Here is a 21,895-nt window from a genome sequence, read left to right on the forward strand (position 1 = left end):
TCCTGGAGCTCGCTCTACAAGAAAGCATCATCTCCGCCCGGCCGCCCCATGCAGTGGGTGGCGCCGGGAAGCTCTCGGTAGCCGTGTGATCGAGCCTCTACCTGGGTCGTTCTTCACCCTCCCTCCGGGCGAGCACCGAGCGGTCGGCCAAGGCTCTCCCTCCGTGGATTCTCATTGGCTCTCTGTCTCCGCCTTCTCGAGCTTCTACGGACCAATCGAATGAACAGGTTGGAGTGGAACAGGGTGAGGCGGACGCCGATTGGGCGGCTCGGAGCCGAGGGCACACAGACCCGCGGCTCGGACTACGTGTCCACAAAGGGCAAAAAGGAGATCCAGTCCGGAGTCCGTGGGAATCCAGCCGGGAAAAGGTCGCGGGAGTTCTTGGAAAAGGGGCTCGAACTCGAACCTGGGACCTTCGAGTAAGTCCCATTTGCTACTTCTTGGCTGTTTGCAAATCCACCATCCCGCCGTTCAGACAAGGAGACGGAAGTTTTGCAGGGTGTCGGGTCCCGGGGCGGTTGGAATGGCATTCCTCTCGGTCTCAGGTTAGACCCGCGGGGAGGGTCTCTAACCCTTTCTAGAGCCAACTTTTGCATCAGCATCGCCAGTGAGCTGGAGGAAAAGGAGGCTCAGAGAGGAAGTGAAACTCACCCAGGGTCACACGGCCTGGAATGGAGTGGATTCTGGATCCCCGCGTCTCTCACAATTAAACGCGCCTCTGTATCCCTCTCCCTAAAGCATCCTGCATCCTCTCCCGGCTGTGCCTCCAGTCCATCGACCACATCTGGCGAACTGTGCCTGGGTGTCATGAACACCAGGCAAGTCAATTGCTCTCTACCACGGAACTACAGCCCCTTGGTTTTTTTGTTTTGTTTGTTTTTTGTTTGTTTGGTTGGTTGGTTTGGGTTTGGGTTTTTTTGTTTGTTTTTGGGTTTTTTGGTTTTGGTTTTTTCGAGACACGCCTTTGGTCCCAGCACTTGGGAGGCAGAGGCAGACAGATTTCTGAGTTCAAGGCCAGCCTGGTCTACAGAGTGAGTTCCAGGACAGCCAGGGCTACACAGAGAAACCATGTCTCAGGGAAAAACAACAACAACAACAACAACAATTCCCAACAACCACAGGGTGGCTTACGACCATCCGCAGTGGCATCTGATGCCCACTTCTGGCATGCAGGCTCTATATGTAGATAAAGCATTCACATACAGAGAATAGATAAATATTCTTTTAAAAAATAAAAGTAAGCCTAATGAACGCACACATGATTCGTGATCCTTGGGACCCAAAGAGGAATGACCTCCTCATCTGTCTCTGACCTACCCGTGTGCACCATAGCATGGATACCCCTTCCATATAGAAACTAAATACAGAAATAGAAGTTTTTAAGAAAAAAAAAATCTACATTTGACATTCAAGGAGTGCAGAAGGGAGTTTTCCATACTTCCGCTCTTCTTTTCGCTTTCCATTTCGCTTGTACGTGCTGTTCGACTGTGTTGGAGACCTCCCTTGCAGTTCTTCTGGCTACAGAGACTCCATGGTGAGAACTCGGCCCGCTGTAGGTTTTGTAATCCCAGCTATCCCTTCCAGAAGCCTCAGCAGGAGAATTGCAATTTGAATCCCAGGTTCCTTTGGGCAATTTAGCAAGATTTCTGTCTCAAAGTAAACAGTGTTGAATCTGATCTCGCACTGCATGAATAACTTGTGTGTCTATAAATTCTTGCACTAGGTGTGGAGGCTAGAGGATCAGCAGTTCTAGGTCATCCCAAACCACATAGTGGAAAACTTAAAAGAAAAAAAAAAGACATGTATATAATCACAGCTCAGTGACTCCATACCTATAATCCCAAGATTTAAACAGCTCAGACAGGAGGGTTGACGAGAGTCCCTGGCCAGCCTTGACCCTATGAGAAGCTGTCTGCTGTGCACAGTGGTTGAGAGTGGATGCCGTGGTCATTACACATTAGTCTCCATTGTGTAAGGTGACAGACATGGGTCACCAGGTGGCCGGACTGCAAATGTCCGTAGTCTAACTGTCTATATTTGGGAATGTCCATATTGGGAATATGTGGCTCTTGGTCACTAGAGCCCCGTCAAAGAGTCTTGTGATTAATAATAACCCGGTCAGATAAATACTTAGAGAGAGATTTCTGGACCAGAGGGTTTGCGTGTCTGTCATTTTGAGGATGTTGACCGTGCAGTTCAGTGTCTGATGCCTGTCAGGCTGTGAGATATTCTGAGCCTCCAGTTTGGAACCCCTGGAGCTCTCTGCTACTCTCAGCAAATCGCTAGGTCTTTGTGATCCTCCGGTGTGGTGTGTCTCTCCAGCTCCTCCATCCCTCAGAAATGTCCCTTGGTGCCTGGGTGTCCCTTGTGCTCAGAACCAGAAGATAGTCCTGGGAGAGGGAAGGAGTCCTCAGGGCACTGGGCACACTGCTCCACGGGTTAAGTATTTGCCACTCAAGTCTGAGGAGTTAGGTTTGATTCCTTGGCGCATGTGTAAAGCTAGATGCAGTAGCACACCTGTAACTGTAATCCCAGTGGTCATACTGGGAAAGGGGAGGTAGACATGGGGGACTCCCCAGAAGTTTCCTGGCCAGCTAGCTTGACTTGTACAGCAGCAGAAAACAGGACACTTTATCTCAGTGTGGAAGGTTATTTGCCAGCACCTGAGGCTGGGCTCTTGCCCCACATGTGCCTTCACGTATATGCTCACACACACACACTCACACACATACACACACACACACACTCGGGGGCAGGGGAAGAACTCAAACACTACTATCCCTCCAGGAAATGGGGACCTTGAAGTGGGACCTGATTGGGCTGAGGCTAAGGAGGAGTCTAGAGGCTTGTGGTCATGGGGGCAGGGCTTGTATCTCATTTTTCAGGTCTGGGAGAAGACAGTGGGTCACAGGGGAGTGGCTCTCAGTTTTGAACTTCATCTGCAGAGGCTGGTTGGTTTGTTTGGGTTTTTTTTTGTTTTTGTTTTTGTTTTTGTTTTTTTAGCTGTTGACTTTATTGCAAAGCTTGTATTCATTCTTCACTGGCAATCTGTTGTTACACATTATGCAATCTTAAATTTCTTGTTGGTTAGTTTTCTGAGGCAAGGTCACTATGCAGTCCTGGCTGGCCTCCAAGTCTTGGCACGCCACCCAGATAAGCCTCCAAAGTGCTGGGATTATAAGCATGCCCAACACATTTATTCTAATTTTAAAGCCCTTCCTTCCTTCATTCTTTCCTTTCTTTTTCCTTTTTTTTTTTTTGTTTGTTTTTGTTTTGTTTTTGAGACAGGGTTTCTCTGTGTAACAGTATCTCTGGCTGTCCTGGAACTCACAGGGATCCTCCTGCCTCTGCCTCCACATTACTGTGATTAAAGGGGTGCCAGCACTCTCTGCTACAGTTTTTTGAAAGAAGAGGAACCGGGCGGTGGTGGCGCTCGCCTGTAATCCCAGCACTTGGGAGGCAGAGGCAGGCGGATTTCTGAGTTCAAGGCCAACCTGGTCTACAGAGTGAGTTCCAGGACAGCCAGGGCTACACAGAGAAATCCGGTCTCGAAACAACAACCATAACAAAACTTGGTTTTTGGAAGGAGAGTCTCGTGTAGCCAAGATTGGCCTTGAACTCAGCTATGGTGCTGTAGGTGACCCTGGCACCTCCTGATCTGGGCTGCTTGGAATTTCACATCTGTGCCACCTGAGCGGTTTATGTGGTACTGAGGCCAGCGTCTACCAACTAAGACACATTCTCAGGCCTCTTGACTACCTGAGAATAAAGGTGACTGTTAGCATGTTGACAATGTGTGTAGCCATCACTGTGAATCTAGGTCCCAAACATTTTTATTCCCCCAAATGGAAACCATTAACAGTCACATAAATTTTCCCTTCTCCCTCATCCCTCCTCTATCCTCCATCCCCTGGCATTCCTGGTATTGACTATTCTGTACATTTCTTGTTTTGTTTTTAATTGTGTGTGTGTGTGTGTGTGTGTGTGTGTGTGTGTATGCGCGCGCGCACCACATGAATGTCTGGTGCCCAAGGAATTCCAAAAGGCTATTGGATTCCCTGAGCCTAGGGTGACAGTTATGAGTCACCACGTGGGTTCTGAGAATCAAACCCCAGCCCTCTGCAAGAACAGAAGGTGCCCTTAACCTCTGAGCCACCCCCAGCCCCACGTGAACTTGCTTTATAGGGGTGGCCAGGGAGGGAGAGGAAGAGGTGTGTGTGTCACTTATGGAGGGCAGAGTTCACCTCCTGTGGGCGTTGGCTCTCCACCTCCTGTGGGCGTTGGCTCTCCCCTTTTGCTGAGTCCAATCAGCCACTTGTTCCGAGGTTCTTTGGCAGGCACTTTTACCAACTGAGCGATCTTGCTAGATCTGTTTTAGCTTCTTCTTCTTCTTCTTCTTCTTCTTCTTCTTCTTCTTCTTCTTCTTCTTCTTCTTCTTCTTCTATTTCTTCTTCTTCTATTTCTTCTTCTTCTATTTCTTCTCCTTCTATTTCTTCTTCTATTTCTTCTTCTTCTTCCTCCTCCTTCTTCTTCTGTTGTTGTTTGGTTTTGTTGAGACAAGTTTCTCTGTATAGCCCTGACTGTCCTGGAACTCACTCTGTAGACCAGGCTGGCCTCGAACTCAGAAATCCACCTGCCTCTGCCTCCCAAGTGCTGGGATTACAGGCGTGCGCCACCCCTGCCCAGCTCTTTTTTTTTTTTAATATTTATTTATTTACTTATTATATGTAAGTTCACTGTAGCTGTCTTCAGACACACCAGAAGAGCACTTCAGATCTCATGGTTGTGAGCCACCACATGTTTCTGGGATTTGAACTCAGGACCTTCAAAAGAGCAGTCAGTGCTCTTACCTGCTGAGCCATCTCTCTGGCCCCTGCTTTAGCTTCTTGAGACTCTGCAGCCCAGGCTGACGTGGAACTCACGTAGCTCAAAGCACTGCGAACTCAGCAGTCCCGGCCCTAGGGTGACTGTGTGGAGCCGCCACACTTGGCTTATTCTGGTCGCCGCCTCGTATGAACAGGCCGTGCACGTGCTTTGTCCTAACTAAGCGTGACATTTTGGGGGTCCTTCTAGCATGTAGCACATGTCCGGCTTTTGTTACTTTCTATAGCTAATTAATATCCATCCTGTGGGAGTCAGCCTTTCTTTTCAAGACCCCCGAAAAAGGTTCAGCAAGGCTCGAGGGAAGTATCAGACAAGCTGGGAGTTAAAGGATTTCAAAGACCCTGAGGTGGTCACATGCTTGCTACCCCAGAGCTCAGGAGGCCGAGGCAGGAAGATTGTAAGCTTCTGTGTAAGCCCAGCCTGGGCTACATAGGCAGCCCCTGTGGCATGCTTCCTTATGTTTTTTGGTCATAATCCTAATCTTTAACAGTTGAGCCATCTCTCCAGCTCCACCCCACCCCCACCCCCAATCATAGTTCTTTTTATCTCAACGAGAGTATCCAAAGATCAATATGTCCCCAAGCAGGTCACCTTATTGTTTAGACTCGGTTCCCCCAGGGGTGGACACCTGAGTGACGCTGCATTAGGGACGGGTAGAAAGAGGTGACAGAATTACTTGTCGGCATTGTACAGCCTTGGGGGAGGAGAAAGGGGGTACGGTCTGAGGGGCTGACACTGAGAACTAAGTGAGAAAGCTCAGAGAAAGCTTTGGGGGGGTGGCTTCACCTATGAGCTGGGCAGGAGGGCGGGAGGGAAGGAGGGAGAGAAGGGGGAAGAGAGGGAGGAGGGAGAGGGAGGAGAGAGAGGGAGGAGGAGCAGTGGTGGCACACGCCTGTAATCCCAGCACTTGGGAGGCAGAGGCAGGCAGATTTGTGAGTTCGAGGCCAGCCTGGTCTACAGAGTGAGTTCCAGGACAGCCAGGGCTACACAGAGAAACCCTGTCTTGAGAGGAAAAAAAAGAGAGAGGGAAGAGGAGAAGGGGAGAGGGAAAGAAGGAAACAGAGAGAGGGAAGGAGGGAGAAGGAGGAATTCCTGGCCAATAACAATGGATGAAAAGGCCTAGAACAGGAAGAAGGCAAGGTGCACGGGCCACAGGGCCACCCGCACAGGCCGTCTATGAGTCCCTGTATGTTTGTCCCTGCCTGACCCTGCCTGCTGTCCCTCTGTCTACCCTCACAGACAATGGCAGCAGCCAGGGCTAACCTCGGCCGGATCCTCCCAGAGTCCTCCATCCTGTTCCTATGTGACATGCAGGAGAAACTCCGAGACAAAGTCCTCTACTTCCCACAGATCGTGTCAATGGCCGCTCGGATGCTTAAGGTACAAGGCATCCTTGTGTTCCAGAGCCCGCCCGAAGCGTGCAGACTGAAACCTCCCTCCCTCCAACACGGGACTCCAAGCCCATGCTTATCCTCAGGGAGCTGGTCCTCCTCTTCCTCCTCCTCCTCCCGGGGTCACTCCAGCACAGCGCTTTCCCTCCCATACAGGCGGCCCGGCTGCTCGATGTCCCCGTCTTGCTGACGGAGCATTACCCAAAAGGCCTGGGCCCCACCGTCCCTGAGCTGGGCGCTCAGGACATTCAGCCAGTGACAAAGACGGTCTTCAGCATGGTGCCCCCGCTTCAGCAGGAACTGGACAGACGGCCGCAGCTGCAGTCTGTACTGCTCTGTGGCATTGAGGCCCAAGGCTGCATCTTGGTGAGACTCCATGTCCTCGCGGAGATCTGATCTTCCTGCCCTCCCTTCCGTCTTTTCTTCTATCCTGGAGCCCTAGCCTTGACCTGAGACTTCCGCGTCCACTCCTTCAGTCTCTACTTCAGAGCTAGGATCCTCACCTCCCCCTACAGAGCCCATAGTTCTGCTCTGAATCTCACTTTGACCCCTCTCTACGCCTTAGCACACAGCTCTAGACCTCCTGGACCGTGGGCTACAGGTCCATGTAGCGGTGGACGCCTGCTCTTCTCAAAGGTAAGAAGGTCACCTCGTGGTGGGCGTATGTTGGGGACACCTGGGTCACTCACTCACTGGTCATGTGTGTGCTATTGTTGTGACAGATGTTTCCTTTTTTTTTTTTTTTTTGGTTTTTTTGTTTTGTTTTGTTTTGTTTTGTTTTGTTTTGTTTTGTTTTGTTTTTTCGAGACAGGGTTTCTCTGTGTAGCCCTGGCTGTCTTGGAACTCACTCTGTAGACCAGGCTGGCCTCGAACTCAGAAATCTCAGAAATCCGCCTGCCTCTGCCTCCCAAGTGCTAGGATTAAAGGTGTGTGCCACCACCACCCAGCTGACAAATGTTTCCTTAGGAATCCCAACACACAAACACCTATTTACCCCAGAAAGGGAATGGACTACAGTCCGAAGTCACCATTGTACCTGTGATGAACTCAATGAACCAATGAGTTATTTTTTAATTTAAAAAAAAACAATTTTAGCCGGGCGGTGGTTTGGAAAATTGTACCTACAAGAACTCTGTGAAGTCGGACGGTGGTGGCGTACGCTCTTAATCCCAGCACTTGGGAGGCAGAAGCAGGAGGATTTCTGAGTTCGAGGCCAGCCTGGTCTACAGAGTGAGTTCCAGGATAGCCAGGGCTACACAGAGAAACCTTGTCTCAGAAGAAAATAAATAAATAAATAAAAATAAACATTTTTTTATTTTATGTACTTTGGTATGAGAGCGTCACATTCCCCCGGAATCTGTTGTTACCTGTGAGCTGCCATGTGGGTGCTGGGGACTGAACTCACCTCACGTACTCCGGAAGAGCAACCAGCGCTCTTAACCACACTGGGCCGGTGAGTTTTTATTGGGGTCACTAACGGGAGTATAAGTGACTGCTTCACTGAAGGCCTAAGTCAACACAGGCGTAGGACTCGTGAAGGCTGCAGGCCTGGTGTCCTCTGCACAGCTTGCAGACTGCGCGACTGCCTGGGAACCTCTCCTCACAGCTCGGTCTCTCCCCAGCTGCCCTGCAGTACCTCAGTTTCCCGACTGCTCCAGTCGCTGGCCCCTTTTATAAGGCAGAGTAAGAGCCTTTGAGGCTCTCCCACGTTTCTTCCTTCCTGGGCATGTGGCCTTTTAAATTTTCATGTTATGTGTATGATTTTTTTTGTTTACATATATGTAAACAAAACCACAGGCATGCTTGCAGAAGTCAGAAGGGAGCCCCAGCTCCTCTGGAACTAGAGTTACAGTTCATGACCATGAACTGCCACGTGGCTGCTGGGACTTGAACCTATGGCTTTTGCAAGAGCGGCCAGTGTTCTTAACCTCTGAGCCATCTCCCCAGCCCTGCACATGGGCTCATGTTTACCTCCTGAGTCTCATGAGCCTCTCCCTCTGACCTGGAGGGAAGGTTCCAGTCGAGAGAAAACTGTTCTGTACAACACACAACACAGATGTGGTGCAGTGTAGACACTCTCCCTTTCTTCCTCCTGCTCTGTCCTCCACAGCGAGATGAACCGGCTGGTAGCACTGACCCGAATGCAGCAGAGTGGTGTCTTCCTGTCCACTAGCGACGTGCTGATTCTGCAGCTGGTGAGGGACGGGGCGCACCCGCAGTTCAAGCAGGTAAAGGCCCTCCTCTGCCCCACCCAGGCGGAGAGGACAGATCTCTCTTCCTCTCTCCATTTTTTTTTTTTTTTACTTTGACTTTGATTTATTATGTTTTCCCTGGATGTGTCTGTGCTCCACTTGTGTGTCTGGTGCCTGGTGCCCTCAGAGGCCGGAAGAGGGTGTTGGTTTTCCTGAACAGAAGTCCAGTTCCTGCTGAAGCGGGGGCACCATGCTGAAGCACGTCTTAGTCACAGCCGTGAGCCACAGTGTGGGAATTGGGAGTCAAACCTGGGTCCTGTGGGTGAGCAGCCACTACTCTTAACTGTCTTTAACTGCTGAGCAGTTTTCTCCCTCAGACTCCCTCGGTACCTTTTTTTTTTTTTTAAGTTATTTATTATATGTGAGTACACTGTCACTGTCTTCAGACACTCCAGAAGAGGGTGTTGGATCCCGTTACAGATGGTTGTGAGCCACCATGTGGTTGCTGGGATTTGAACTCAGGACCTCTGCAAAAGCAGCCTGTGCTCTTAACCACTGAGCCATCTCTCCAGCCCAGCAGCAAGCATTCTTAACCATCTCTCTGGCCCCATGCTTTTTTGTTTTTTTTGTTGTTTTGTTTTTTGTTTTTTGTTTTTTGTTTTTTGTTTTTTGTTTTTTTTATAGTGCTGGTGACAGACCCCAGGGCTCTGTGCCTGCTAGAGAAAAACCCTAGTGACTTGAACTGTATCTCCAACCCTCCATTTTTAAAAGTGTGTGTGTGTATATGTGTGTGTGTGTGTATGTGTGTGTGTGTGTGTGTGAGAGAGAGAGAGAGAGAGAGAGAGAGAGAGAGAGAGAGAGAGAAGAGAGAGAGAGGCGCATGGGCCATACAGTGCATGTGCAAGTATGAGATCAGAGAACAACTTTTGGGAGTCAGTTCTCTCCTACCTGGGGAACTGAAGTTGGCTGGGCTGGTATTGGAAGTATTTTCACCTGTTGATAAATTTTGCTTATCCTTTTTCCTCCTCCTCTTCCTTCTCCATCTTCCCGCCTCCCTCTTATCTCTTTCCTTCTTCCTTTTTTCTTTTCCTCCTCCTCTTCTTTTTTTACTACTTTTTTGTTTTGTTTCGTCCTGGTTTGGTTTGGTCCATTGGATTGGTTTGTATTTTGAGACAGGATTTCTCTGTGTAGCCCTGGCCATCCTGGAACTTACTCTGTAGACCATGCTGGCCCCAAACCCAGAGTCCTGGGATTAAAGGTGTGCATCACCACTGCCTGGATTTCATTATTTTTAACCAGGGTCTTGATCTGTAGCTCAAACTGACCTCAAACTCCTGATAATCCTCCTGACTCAGCCTCCATATTTTTCCAAGCTTGCTACGCTTGTTCAAAACACTCTTCATGAGACTTAACCGAGAACAAAGGCTCTGCTGGGAATTTTTGAGACTTCCTTTGTCAATGCAATTAATATAAATCTCTTTACCTTAGCCTCAGTTAGACTCTTCAGACAAGGGCAAAAAGCAGCCACATTCTTCACCAAAATATCGCAAGAATAATCTCTCAGCCACTTACTAAAATTCTTCCCTTCTGAGACCTCTAGAGTCAGGCTTCCACAGTTCAAATCACACTCAGCAACAAAGTCTTCCATATTCCTACAAGGATGGCCCACTAAGTCCTGCTTAAAACATTCCACTGCTTTCCAAATCCAAAGTCCCAAAATTCATGTTCTTTCCAACAAAGGCATAGTCAGGCCTATCTATCATAGCTTCTGTCTTATACCAACTTCTATCAGACACCATGACCAAGGTAACTCTTACAAGAACATTTCATTGGGGCTGGCTTACAGGTTCAGAGGTTCAGTCCTTTGTCATCAAGGTGGGAGCATTTCAGAGTCCAGGCAGACGTAAGGCTGGAGGAGCTGAGAGTTATTCCTCTTGTTCCAAAGACAACTAGAAGATTGGCTTCCAGGCAGCCAGGAGTCTTAAAGTCCACACCCACAGTGACACACCTACTCCAATAAGGCCACACCTACTCCAATGAGGCCACATCTACTAATAGTGCCCCTCCCTGGGCCAAGCATATACAAACATCACAAGGTGCAAGGCCCCTATGCTCAGTCCCTGCACCCCCAGAATGATAGGAAATCCCCAGAGCTGAACATTCAAGTCACCTTCCCTCCCCTCCCCCTCCCTCTCCTCCCCTCTTCTGGATACCATGACCAAGGCGACTCTTAGAAGGACAACATTTAATTGGGGTTGGTTTACAGGTTCAGAGGTTCAGTCCATTATCACCAAGGTGGTAACATGGCAGCACGCAGGCAGGCGTGGTGCAGGAGGAGCCGAGAGTTCTACATCCTCATCTGAAGGCTGCTAGGAGAAGACTGTTTCCAAGCTAGGACAAAGCACTCACTCACAGTGACACACCTACTCCAATGGGGCCACACCTACTAATAGTGCCACTCCTTGGGCTGAGCATATACAAACTGTCACAAATATGATGAAAATTCATGTTATGAAGTCCTCAATTTTTGTTTGTTTGTTTTTTTAAAGATTTCTTTATTTATTATATGCACATACACTGTAGCTGTCTTCAGACACACCAGAAGAGGGCATCAGATCTCATTACAGATGGTTGTGAGCCACCATGTGGTTGCTGGGAATTGAACTCAGAGTAGTCAGTGCTCTTAACCGCTGAGCCACCTCTCCAGCCCTATTTGTTTGTTTTTTGAGACAGGGTCTCTCTATGTAGACCTGAGTGTCTTGGAATTCGCTCTGTAGACCAGGCTGGTCTCCAGTTCACAGAGATCGACCTGCCTCTGCCTCCTGAGGGTTAGGATTAAAGTGGTGAAATCTAAGGTTGTACATGGTGGTGTATGCCTTTAATCCCAGCACTTAGTAGGCAGACAGGTAGATCTCTGTGAGTTCGAGATCAGCCTAATCTACAAGTGAGTTCCAGGACAGCCAGACAGCCAGGGGCTTCTACAGAGAAACCCTGTCTTAGAAAAAGAAAAAAGGGGGGTTGGGGATTTAGCTCAGTGGTAGAGCTCTTGCCTAGCAAGTGCAAGTCCCTGGGTTTGGTCCTCAGCTCTGGGAAAAAGAAAAAAGAAAAAAAAAAAAGCCAATCTGAGAGGTTCAGGGGAAATGGCCCAGTTGGTAAAGTGCTTTTTATACCAGCATAAGAATCTGCGTTTAGATCCCCAGAGTCCACATAAATGCTGCACGTTGCAGGGAGGAGACAGGAGGGTCCCTCATTCATCCCTCATCCAAGCAGAGACTGTGTTAGGGTTTCTTAGTGTTTCCATGCTCAGGAGAGACACCATGACCACAGCAAGTCTTATGTGGTGATAACTTTGGAATTTTGGTTTCTTTAAAAACACAGAAATATTACAAAAATGTGTTTTTGTTTTAATCCCAGGTGTGGGATGCAGGGCTGCTTTGTACTGTCCACAGCCGGCTGACGATGATTTGCCTCGTGCTTTAGCAGAGGCGAGGTTTTGCCAGCTACAGATAGTTTCTGCGATTGTGTGATGTTTGGAGTCATGAGAACTTTTCAGAGGGTGTATAAATGCTAGGGCCCCGAGGGTCAGGATCATTGTTAGGCATTTAGGGAGGTTGGTTGTAGTTTGTTAGTAGCCATGGGCCAAGAAGAAGCAAAAGAAATTAGATTCAGGGATTTTCCTAATTCCTCTCTCCCCTCTATCCTTGTTTCCTGTCTAGTGTTAGAAGGTGGATCTGGGGAGGGGGGGGTGGATAAAGGGTGAGAAAAAGAAGAACTCACAAAGTAGCAGACAGCTACACTCTTATAAAGGAAACCATTTAATCGGGGTTGGCCTACGGTTCAGGGATTCAGTCCACAGTCATGGCAGGGAGCACGGCAGCCTGCAGGCAGACACAGTGCTGGAGGAGCAGCTGAGAGTCCTCCATCCTGATCCACAGGCAGCACCAGGAGATTGGGTCACACTGCTGTGTGTGGCTTGAGCATAGGAGACCTCCAAGCCCGCCCCAACAGTGGCAAGACCACACCCCCTAGTAATGCCACTCCCTATGGGCCGAGCTTTCAAAAACATGAGTCTGTAGGGGTCCATTCCCATTCAAACCGCCACAGAAACCTTGTCTCAGAAAAGGTGGAGAGCAATTGGGGGAAAGGACACCTGATTTCCTAGCACTGCGTTTCCCTTAGTCCAATAGTTGTAGCTGATACTGGCAGGTTGTGGAGGAGAGGTAAGAAGGAGCCTGGGCCGCGTCTTAGGAAAGATGTGTGGTTTCACAATAGCCCAGGCATTGTCTCTTTCTCTCTCACGTCTACATCTACATCACACACACACACACAGAGCAGTCTGCAGACAACTACTGCAGAGCCCTTGTCTAGCACTGGCAAGGCCCTGGGTTCTATCCCAACCAAATCAACATCATCAACAACAACAACAAAAATAAAACTCATGTAGGGAAAGTGTTTTCCTCAGCCGCAGATCCTGAGTGCACAGGTTGAGAGTCAGCTCCCTTTTAGAGAACTCTACCTCCATGCTTTGGTGTTTATCTTCTTCTTACCAGGAAATTCCAGAGACTACTGGGGCTGCGAGCAAGAGAAAAAGCACCAATTTTTGTTCCTAAACTCTCTATTAAAATATCTGTATTAAACCTCAACTGTGCTTCATTGAGGAAAAAAAGAGAGAGAGAGCAGGAGCTGCCCACCATCAAATTGGTACAAGAGTCAAAAGATTTACATTAGGTGGCCTGGAACAGAGGAGAGAAACCAACCTCCACAAATCCTATAACCAGTGGTGTGGTTTAGCCAGGGAAGAGACATGGAGATGCAGGATTTGCTTTTTTTTTTTTTTTAAATTTTAGAATTTAAAAAAAATTCTGGAGATAAACTTAGCTGGCCTCTTTGATTGCTGGTAATGTGGTTGATTAGTCCTCTTCCACCAAGAAAAACTTGTGTAAATTCGTTGAGAGTTCATGGACATAGTTTGGGGCTGCATGTGACTAGAAGAAGGGGGACATGTAGACAGACAGGACCCAAAGCAGAGACGTCTGCTCCTGGTGGATCCAAAGCAAGAGAGGACCAAGATGGCGGGGGTCAGCTCAGCCAGGCAAGTGTGAGGGAGAGGGAACAGGAAAAACAAGTGGTTGACTAGAGAAGCCATGCTGTCAGAATAATAGCGGAGACCAAGATGGAGAGGTGCTCCTCAGATTCTGAGTCATGGACTTCTCCACGTCCTCATCTCCTTTGCCTGCAGATTCAGAAGATCCTCAAGGAGCCAATCCCAGACATCGGACTCTTAGGCTTCTTCCAAGGCAAGAACAACTCCCTGTTGCCCAACTCCAGGCCCTGACTTGAAGGAAGCACCCACCTTCCTTGTCACCCAGACGTTGATTGATGACTTTTCCTTCATCCCTGGATCCCAAGAGTGGTGCAGTCCGCCAGGAGAACCGCCCCCGTGGGAGGGGAGGCGTAGTTATGTCTTCCTATTGGGTAGATGGCCCCGGAAATGCAAATGAAACTCCTTGATGCTGGGTGGGAATTGGTTTAGAGGAAGGTGGAGGTGGGGCTGGGCCCCGGGCCACTTCACGGAGCGGGAAAAGGAGGGGGAACGAATGTCACAACTGGGATCCGTTCTCGGAGAATAAACATTTATGTGACTGAGGACCGAACCATTATTGGGTTTGGGGGGCATCACGGGGGCTACAGGGGTCTGTGGGAGGAAGAGAGTGGGGTCTCCTGCAAGTGGGGTGGGGGAGGCGCCTCTCCAAGCTCCAAACCGGCGCGAGACACAGGCGAGGGCTGGCAGCGGCCACATCTGCACTGGGGCCGGTGCGCATCTGCACAAGAAAGAGCTGCCGGCCAGGGTCCCCGCCACGCAGCCTGCCGCCCCCACCCCCATCAGCGCGCGCGCGCGCCCAGCCCCGCTGGCTGGCAGACGCGCTCGCGCTGCCTACCCTGGCTGGCCCCCACGCTGCCACCCCCGATTCCCTGAAGGTCCCGCATCCGGAAAGTGAGGTGAGCGCTTCCGTACCTGGTGAGGAGGGGTAAACTGAGGCACGGGGGAAAAAGAGGAATGGGGAGGAATGGACAAGTATGTGAATGGATGGGATGAACAGTTGCTGCTCCGTGGTCCTTACTCGCCCAAGACGCAGAATTCTGCAGCCCCTTGGAGATCAGAGTGTTCAAACTCTACAGACGCCCCTCCACCTCCACCGCGTCAAACCCTCACCTTCGCAGACTCCTTCCCCAGCCCGGGGGCCTTTGAAAGCATCCGTGTCCTCCCGAGGTGCAAGGACCAGTCCAACCCCATTGACAATCAAACTCACCCACCGCCGCCGCGGATTCTAGCAGCCCAGCCCCCTCCCAAAAGGCCTGGTGCCAGTCATCTAGCCCAATACACCCTCCCCGGGGACCTAGGAGTCCCATCCATCCTCCGGAGCCCCTTGGGACACGGGCGTCGGAGCCCCGGCCCCCGCCTTCCGGATCCAGGTGTCCCCTCCGCACACCCAGCCCGAAGCCTGCGTCTCGAGGCCGCGCTCGCGTCGCCATGGCAACGGAAGTCTATTTTGCGCTGGGAACACACAGCTCCCTCCGCAGCGCCCCCCACCCACTCTGCTCAAGAGTGAGGGGCTCAAAGGACGGGGAATAGTGCAGTGAAGAGAATGAGAGACACTTAGAAGGGACAGAACCCCGGGACAGATATGCAGAGATGGAGAGAGCCCCTGACAGAGGAACTGGGTGTGGAAATTACAAGGAGGATACAGATCCAGGCGGGGGAGGTTGGAGATGGAGGGCCCAGACAGAGATCCGAACAGAGCCCTAGACGCAGAGATGCAGAGGAACAGAAACAGGGACCCGACGGCAGAGCCAGGTTAGAAAGAGAGAAACCGGCCGGCCGGATGTAGGCAGGGGTCCTGAGAAGAGGGTGGACAGAGTCTCTAGGGAGGGACCCCAGACGACCCAGACAAAGTAGCGCTGCATGTGGTGTCCACTCCAGCCTTAGCAGGGATTTGGGGGATCTCTCCTAGCGCCACAGTGGCAGGACCCGCTCCTCTCCTCTCCCGTCTTCTACAGGTCCCCAATCTTGTCTGCTTTGCGCACGCCTACCTGAAACCGACTTTCTAATCCCTGAGATTCCTAGGAGCCCCTTCCACGTGCTCTCCTACCCCCTCCTCCGATCTGCGCCCCCACCGCCGCCTCCGCAGCCACCACCTGCAGACCCCACTCGGGCCATTTTACAGGCTCAGGTCCTTTATTGGCTGAGTCCTCCCCAATCTCTACGTCTCACTTGCCTCACACTCCTTTACTTCCCCTCCCAATCCCAGGGCCTCTGTTTCCCTCTCTGGGTCTCCCACTCTCTCTTTCTGTGTCTCTGTCTATTTTCCATCACTCCCCAGCCTTCCGGTACCACCTTCTGTGGGTTTCTGTCTCTTCTCTGGCTGAGTATCTCTGTCTCCCTCTTTGCGTCTGTGTTCCCCTCTTCGTGAATCCTGTTTCTCTGTCCCTTTCTCGGTTCTGAGGCACTCTCACCACGCCTCCCCCCACCTGCTGCTGTTCTCTGCAGGGACCCTCGGGAGGCGCTCCGATCCACCCAGCCCAGCCCACTTCTGATCTTAGCCAGCATTCTCCACCCCCAGCGGGCGGGCATGGGATAGGACTTGTTGGGGGCCTCCTTTCCGAACCTGGCTCCTTTTCTCTGTAACACCTTGTGTCATTCAAGTCCTGAGCTGGATTTGAGAACCAAGCAAGGTGCAACCGAAGCAAGAACCGGGGTTTGGGACCTCCTTTCCCACCCGCCCCCTCTGGCTGTGGAGGAGGACATTGCCTTGTGAGTGAGAACTGGAGGTCGGGGGCGGTGTAGGGCTGGGCGGAGTAGGAGATGGGGCGGGGATGGGGGCGGGGCAGGAGTTCTCACAAGCCAGTTGCAGATTCTGCGCAGCTGGGCTAGAGTGTGCTTGCAGAGGGGGCTGCCTGACAGAGCTAGGACGAACGCGGACGCCTGCCTGCCCGCCAGCCCAGTGCAAGGAGCTGGTATAGAGATGCAATGTTGCCGGTGTGCCTTAACATATGAGCCTTGAACACTGATGGTTAAAATATGTACAAATGTTTGTATGTCCGTGTAGAGCGGTATGTGTGTGTGCGCGCATACACGCACTCACACATATGCTCTCAAAGGGTGTACAGGCGCAGCACCGGGATGACGCTGAGTCCTTGCTTTGGAACTACAGTTTTGCTGCCTGTTGTCTCTGTCAAGTATCAGTGCTGTTGTGAGTCTGAGCAGTATTGTGTGAGAGGCGCAGGGACCTGGTCTGTCCCCTTGTCTCCAGTGTCTGCACTGGCTGCTGCATCTGCAGATGGTCGTCCTCTGTCAACTCACAGCCTTCGAGCAAGGGAGACAGCTGCCTTCCGCCCCATCAGCACAGATGGCTTCATTCTTCCGGCCAGATTCCCATTGTACATGTCAGTACTCAAGAAGGGATCTATATGGCTGTGTCTGCTGCCCTCAGAAAAGCTGCGTCTCTAGGTGTCTCACCTCCCTTGTCTGTGTGTGGGAGAAAGCCATTTAGACTAGCTTCACAGCCTAGCCTGTCTGGTCACTGTGGGGCAAAAGGACCCCTGAGAATTTTGTTCTCACCTGAGGATTTGGGGGGATATGAGCATCCACCTCTCATAGTTACTTCAGCATTTTCCAAGATGTCAATGTTTTCCTGAGTGTTTATATGCATCTCACACTGGTTCTGAGTGCTGTGGAGAGGTAGCAAAGATGTAGCTCGAAAGCTGGGCAGTGGTGGTGCACGCCTTTTTAATCCCAGCACCTGGGAGGCAGAGGCAGGCGGATTTCTGAGTTTGAGGCCAGCCTGGTCTACAGAGTGAGTTCCAGGACAGCCAGGGCTACACAGAGAAACCCTGTCTCCAAAAAACCAAATCTAAAAAAAAAAAAAAAAAAAAAAAAAAATGTAGCTCGAATTACTTGCCTCCGTGGACATTCTAGTTCTAGTCTAAGCACTGAAAGGGCACAGCAAGGCAGTGTGTGCATCCCGTGACAAGCACACAAGCTTCAGAAAGAAACCTAGCAGGGCGGGGAGCCCCAACAGGCCAGGGGCTGCTGTGTGGCTTGCCCAGATTACAGGAGAGTGTTGCCGAAGGAAGGGGCGGAGGACTGCCAAGCCGAGATCTGCCAAACTAGGCAGCAGCAATCGCTAAGGGAAGGAAAGGAGAGAGTTCTTGGGCATGACCCCAGAAAGGTCTAGAGCAGTGGTTCTCACCCTGTGGGTCTCAAGCCTTTGTGGGTCCCCTAAGACCATTGGAAAGCACAGACATGTTTATAACATCACAGAAAAGAAGGACTGGAAAGATGGTTCAGATGTTAAGAGCACTGACTGCTCTTCCAGAAGTCCTGAGTTCAAATCCCAGCATCCACATGGTGGCTCATAACCATTTATAGTGAGATCTGATGCCTCTTTTGGCCTACAAACATACATACATCTTTTTGTTTTGTTTTTTGTTTTTTGGATTTGGTTTTTTCGAGACAGGATTTCTCTGTGTAGCCCTGGCTGTCCTGGAACTCACTCTGTAGACCAGGCTGGCCTCGAACTCAGAAATCGGCCTGCCTCTGCCTCCCAGAGTGCTGGGATTACAGGTGTGTGCCACCACTGCCCGGCACATCTTTTTTTAAAAAGTAGCAAAAGAATTAATTTTACAGTTGGGGGATGGGTCACCACAACATGAGGAATTTTTTAAAGTGTTGTAGCATTAGGAAAGTTGAAAACCATTGACCTAGAGGAAAGAAAGGGCGGCCACTCAGAGGTGTTCCAGGAAGCACAAAGATTGGCCTAAGCGAGGCAAGAAGCCAAGTCATGGTCTCAACAGGGAAGCTGTTGGTGTCCTCTGCCCATTTTTGTTTGCTGGTTTGTTTGTTTGTTTTTCTGTTTTGTTTTGTTTTACAGACAGGGTCTCCTGTAGCCAGGATTAAGCTTGCACTTGCTGTGTAGCTAAGAATGACGCTAAACTCTTGCCCCTCCTGCCTCTGCCTCTCAAAGCGCTAGCATGTGAAGTGGGAGTCACCGCGCCTGCCTCCATTTTAAAGACTTGTAGAGCATGGTTGGATTTGGTGGCACACGCCTTCGATCCCAGAACTTAGGGTGCAGAGGCAGGTGGATCTCTGTGAGTTCAAGCTAACCTGGACTACAGAATAAGTTCCAGGCCAGTCAAGGCTTTAGATAGTGAGATAATGTCTCAAAAATAACATTTTAAAATTTCTGGTAAAACACAGATAAAATTTACATTTAGCCATTTTAATGTCCCGCATCCTCCCTGTGTTTTGTGATGATCTCTGTCTAGTTCCAGAATGATCTTTTATTTTAAATATGTGTGCGTGTGTGCGTGCGTGCGTGCGTGTGTTTGTGTGTGTGTGTGTGTGTGTGTGCGTCACTCAGGATGGTTGATCAGAGAAAGAGATGGGGCAGGATGAATTTAGGCGTCTCAGCCTCAGGAGGACAGCCTCTCAAGGACCAAACCCTCAACTTCTTTCTTGTTACACAAAGGGCACTTTTAGCTAGTCAGCGTCTGCATGCTAAAACCTTTTACTGACCCAGGTACTGTCGGAACCATTACCTAAGCTATTCTCAGCCGTAAGACACTGTGGTTTGCCAGGTCTGTCTCTGGACTCAGTTGTGCAAAGGCTCTGAGAATGCTTCCAAGGAACAACTCTCGGATAACAACTACCGACTGTTTACAAAAGGTTACTTCAAAGCCCAGGTACCATTGCTCTGAGTTAATGCCAGATACAACGGCTTTGATAAAACCATGCTACACATGTGTGTGTGTGTGTGTGTGTGTGTGTGTGCCATAACTCACGTACAAAAATGAGAAGACAACTTTGGGGAATCAGCTTCTCACCATCTAATGCCTATAACCCCGGGAATACAACAGAATGAACACCCTTACCCACTGAACCATCTTGCCTGCTCTAGTTCCAGAGCATTCTCCTCACATCGAAACGAAGCCCTCTGCGTATGAACCCATCACTTCCGTGTTCTTCCAGCTACAAGATATAAATAATAAACAGGATTTCTGTCTGCGTGGGTTAGACTGTGGGTCTTGCATGTAAGTGAGATCATACACTGTGTGATGTTTTCAGTCTGGCTTCTTCCTGTTAGAACAATGTCCTTAAGACTCACCTATGTTGTAGCACGCGTGGTGTCGGTGTGACTCCTCCTCGGTGCTGAGGGATAGCCTGCGGTATAGACGCGCCACCTTTGTTCACCTGTTCAGCTGTTTACCAAAATTTGCATCATTTTCTGCTTTTAATCTAATACATATAGAAATCCTGTGGACTTTCGCGCATGCATTTTTGTAGTCATATGTATTTAGATCTTTGGGGGGTAAGCACTAAGGAGTGGAGTTGCTGGTTCCTATGGTAAACATAATTTGCGTGTGGTGCTGGGAATTAAACCCTCGGCCTCAAGCATGCTGTGCAAATGCTGTTCCACGGAGCTACATGCCTGGCTTTCTTTGTGAGTCAGGGTCTTTCTTGCTAAGCTGACTGGGCTGGCCTTGAACTCATTATACACTTGGACGGGCCTTGAACTTGTGATCTTCCTGCCTCAGCATCTCGAGCAGACAAGGCTAACAAACCTATGCTACCATATCTGACTTTAATTTTTTTTATGAGTCATCAAAGTCTTCATGTGAGCTAAGTCCACGTCCAAGGGACCCTTTAAATACCTGATGTGCAGGTTCCCAGTCAGCACTGAAATATCCCAGGCTGGAGTTCTAGGAAGGGGTCTAACCTGGGCCCAAAAGGGACAGCTGAAGGCTAGGTGTGGACTCCCACACTCGGGACGCTGAAGCGGAAGATTCAATCATTCATCCATTTGAAGCTAACCTGGGCTACTTAGTGAGCTACAGGCCAGTTACAGGATTACAGAGTGAAGCTCTGGCTTTTTGTTTGTTTGTTCGTTCGTTTGTTTCTAAAGTTGAGATTCCATGTTCTAAGAGGTGGAGCCAAATCTTGGGGAACCCCAGCACTCAAGTTATGTTCCTACCCCAGCTTTCTAACACTTTGCTTGGCAATCTCCACCCCCCCTCACACACACACACACACACACACACACACACACACACACACACGTGCGCGCGCGCACACACAGTGGACAGAACGTATTATAAAAACACCTAACAATGTTTACTAGAACACATCCCAACCTCCCTCCTCCCCTCTCCCCTTCCCCCTCCCCCCCACTGCATTAGGTCCCTATGAATGTCACTACTCAATGTTTCTCCTCAGCAGTCTGAAGCACATGTGACATTTTTGTCCAGCACCTCCCTCCTCTTCCTGGAAGGTCCACCCCAGACCCACAGGAATCCATGGACTTATTCAAGGATGTATTTGTTGTTGTTGTTGTTTGTTTTTTGTTTTTTCGAGACAGGGTTTCTCTGTATAGCCCTGGCTGTCCTAGAACTCACTCTGTAGATCAGGCTGGCCTCAAACTTGCCTCTGCCTCCCAGAGTGCTGGGATTACAGGCGTGCGCCACCACACCCCGGCTCAAGGCTGTATTCTTAATGTCCCTGACACCCAAGGGTTGTTTCCAGGAGTCCCTGTCCTTTGTACGGGGCACAGCCTTTGCTCTGAGCCTGGAGAGCTGCCTCCCTGGGCCTTGTCCAGATGCCCGTTGAGAAGAGGGGAGCCTCTGAGAGGAAACACCCAGCCTCTGCTTGCTGGCCCCAGCACAGAACTGCTCATCTGCCCAGAAGGGGGTGGCAGGGCGGGGCTGTGCTGTCCCCGTCCCTGCCAGGCTGTCTTTCCACCCCATCCCTTCTCCTGCCCACCCACACTGGCCTGTTCCTGACCTGCCTGGACAGTTGCCATGGAGACAGGTAGAAAGCCTGCCCTTCTGACCCACCCACCCAGTCCCACTTCTCATCTCATCACCCCCACACCAAATATGTTTCTTCTGAAACTGTGAACAGCAGTGACACTTGTATATGAGATCGTGTGTGTGTGTGTGTGTGTGTGTGTGTGTGTGTGTGTGTGTGTACACTTGTGTATGTGTAGGAAAGAGGTAGGGCTTCTTTGGCAAATCATAAACCAAATAGCTGTAAGCAAGTAGTTCTTGACTATACTGTGTATCCACCGCCAAGAGAACCTCCCTCTGTCTGTCCGTTTGTCTCCCTGTGTATCTTTGGCAGCCCCGGAACGCATCTATATACCTCAAGTTGGCCTCCGACTTGAGACAGTCCTTCTGCCTCTGCCTTCAGAGTTCTAGGATTACAGGCACGTGCCACCACGCCCGGCTTGTTTTGCTGTTGTCGCTTTGTTTTGTTTTGGGTTTTTGTTGTTGTTGTTGTTGTTGTCTTTTAAGCAGTACTAGGAGGCATCTTAGGTTGTCACACACGGGCGTCACCTGTATGTCTGTCAGCTGTTCTACAGGTGCATAGGA

The 21,895-nt window shown here is 50.2% G+C and overlaps 1 protein-coding gene across 1 annotated transcript; it reads left to right on the forward strand.

Annotated features, from left to right (window-relative positions):
- Nucleotides 1-250: 250 nt before the first annotated feature.
- On the forward strand, nucleotides 251-14,113 carry LOC127674082 (isochorismatase domain-containing protein 2B). Its single transcript, XM_052169934.1, has 6 exons — nucleotides 251-419; nucleotides 6,124-6,264; nucleotides 6,432-6,641; nucleotides 6,841-6,911; nucleotides 8,386-8,503; nucleotides 13,707-14,113. The coding sequence occupies exons 2-6, from the start codon at nucleotides 6,127-6,129 to the stop codon at nucleotides 13,800-13,802; spliced, it is 633 nt and encodes a 210-aa protein (XP_052025894.1). The 5' UTR covers nucleotides 251-419; nucleotides 6,124-6,126; the 3' UTR covers nucleotides 13,803-14,113.
- The last annotated feature ends 7,782 nt before the right edge of the window (nucleotides 14,114-21,895 follow it).

This window comes from Apodemus sylvaticus, chromosome 1, assembly GCF_947179515.1.
Source record: "Apodemus sylvaticus chromosome 1, mApoSyl1.1, whole genome shotgun sequence".
NCBI lineage: Eukaryota > Metazoa > Chordata > Mammalia > Rodentia > Muridae > Apodemus > Apodemus sylvaticus.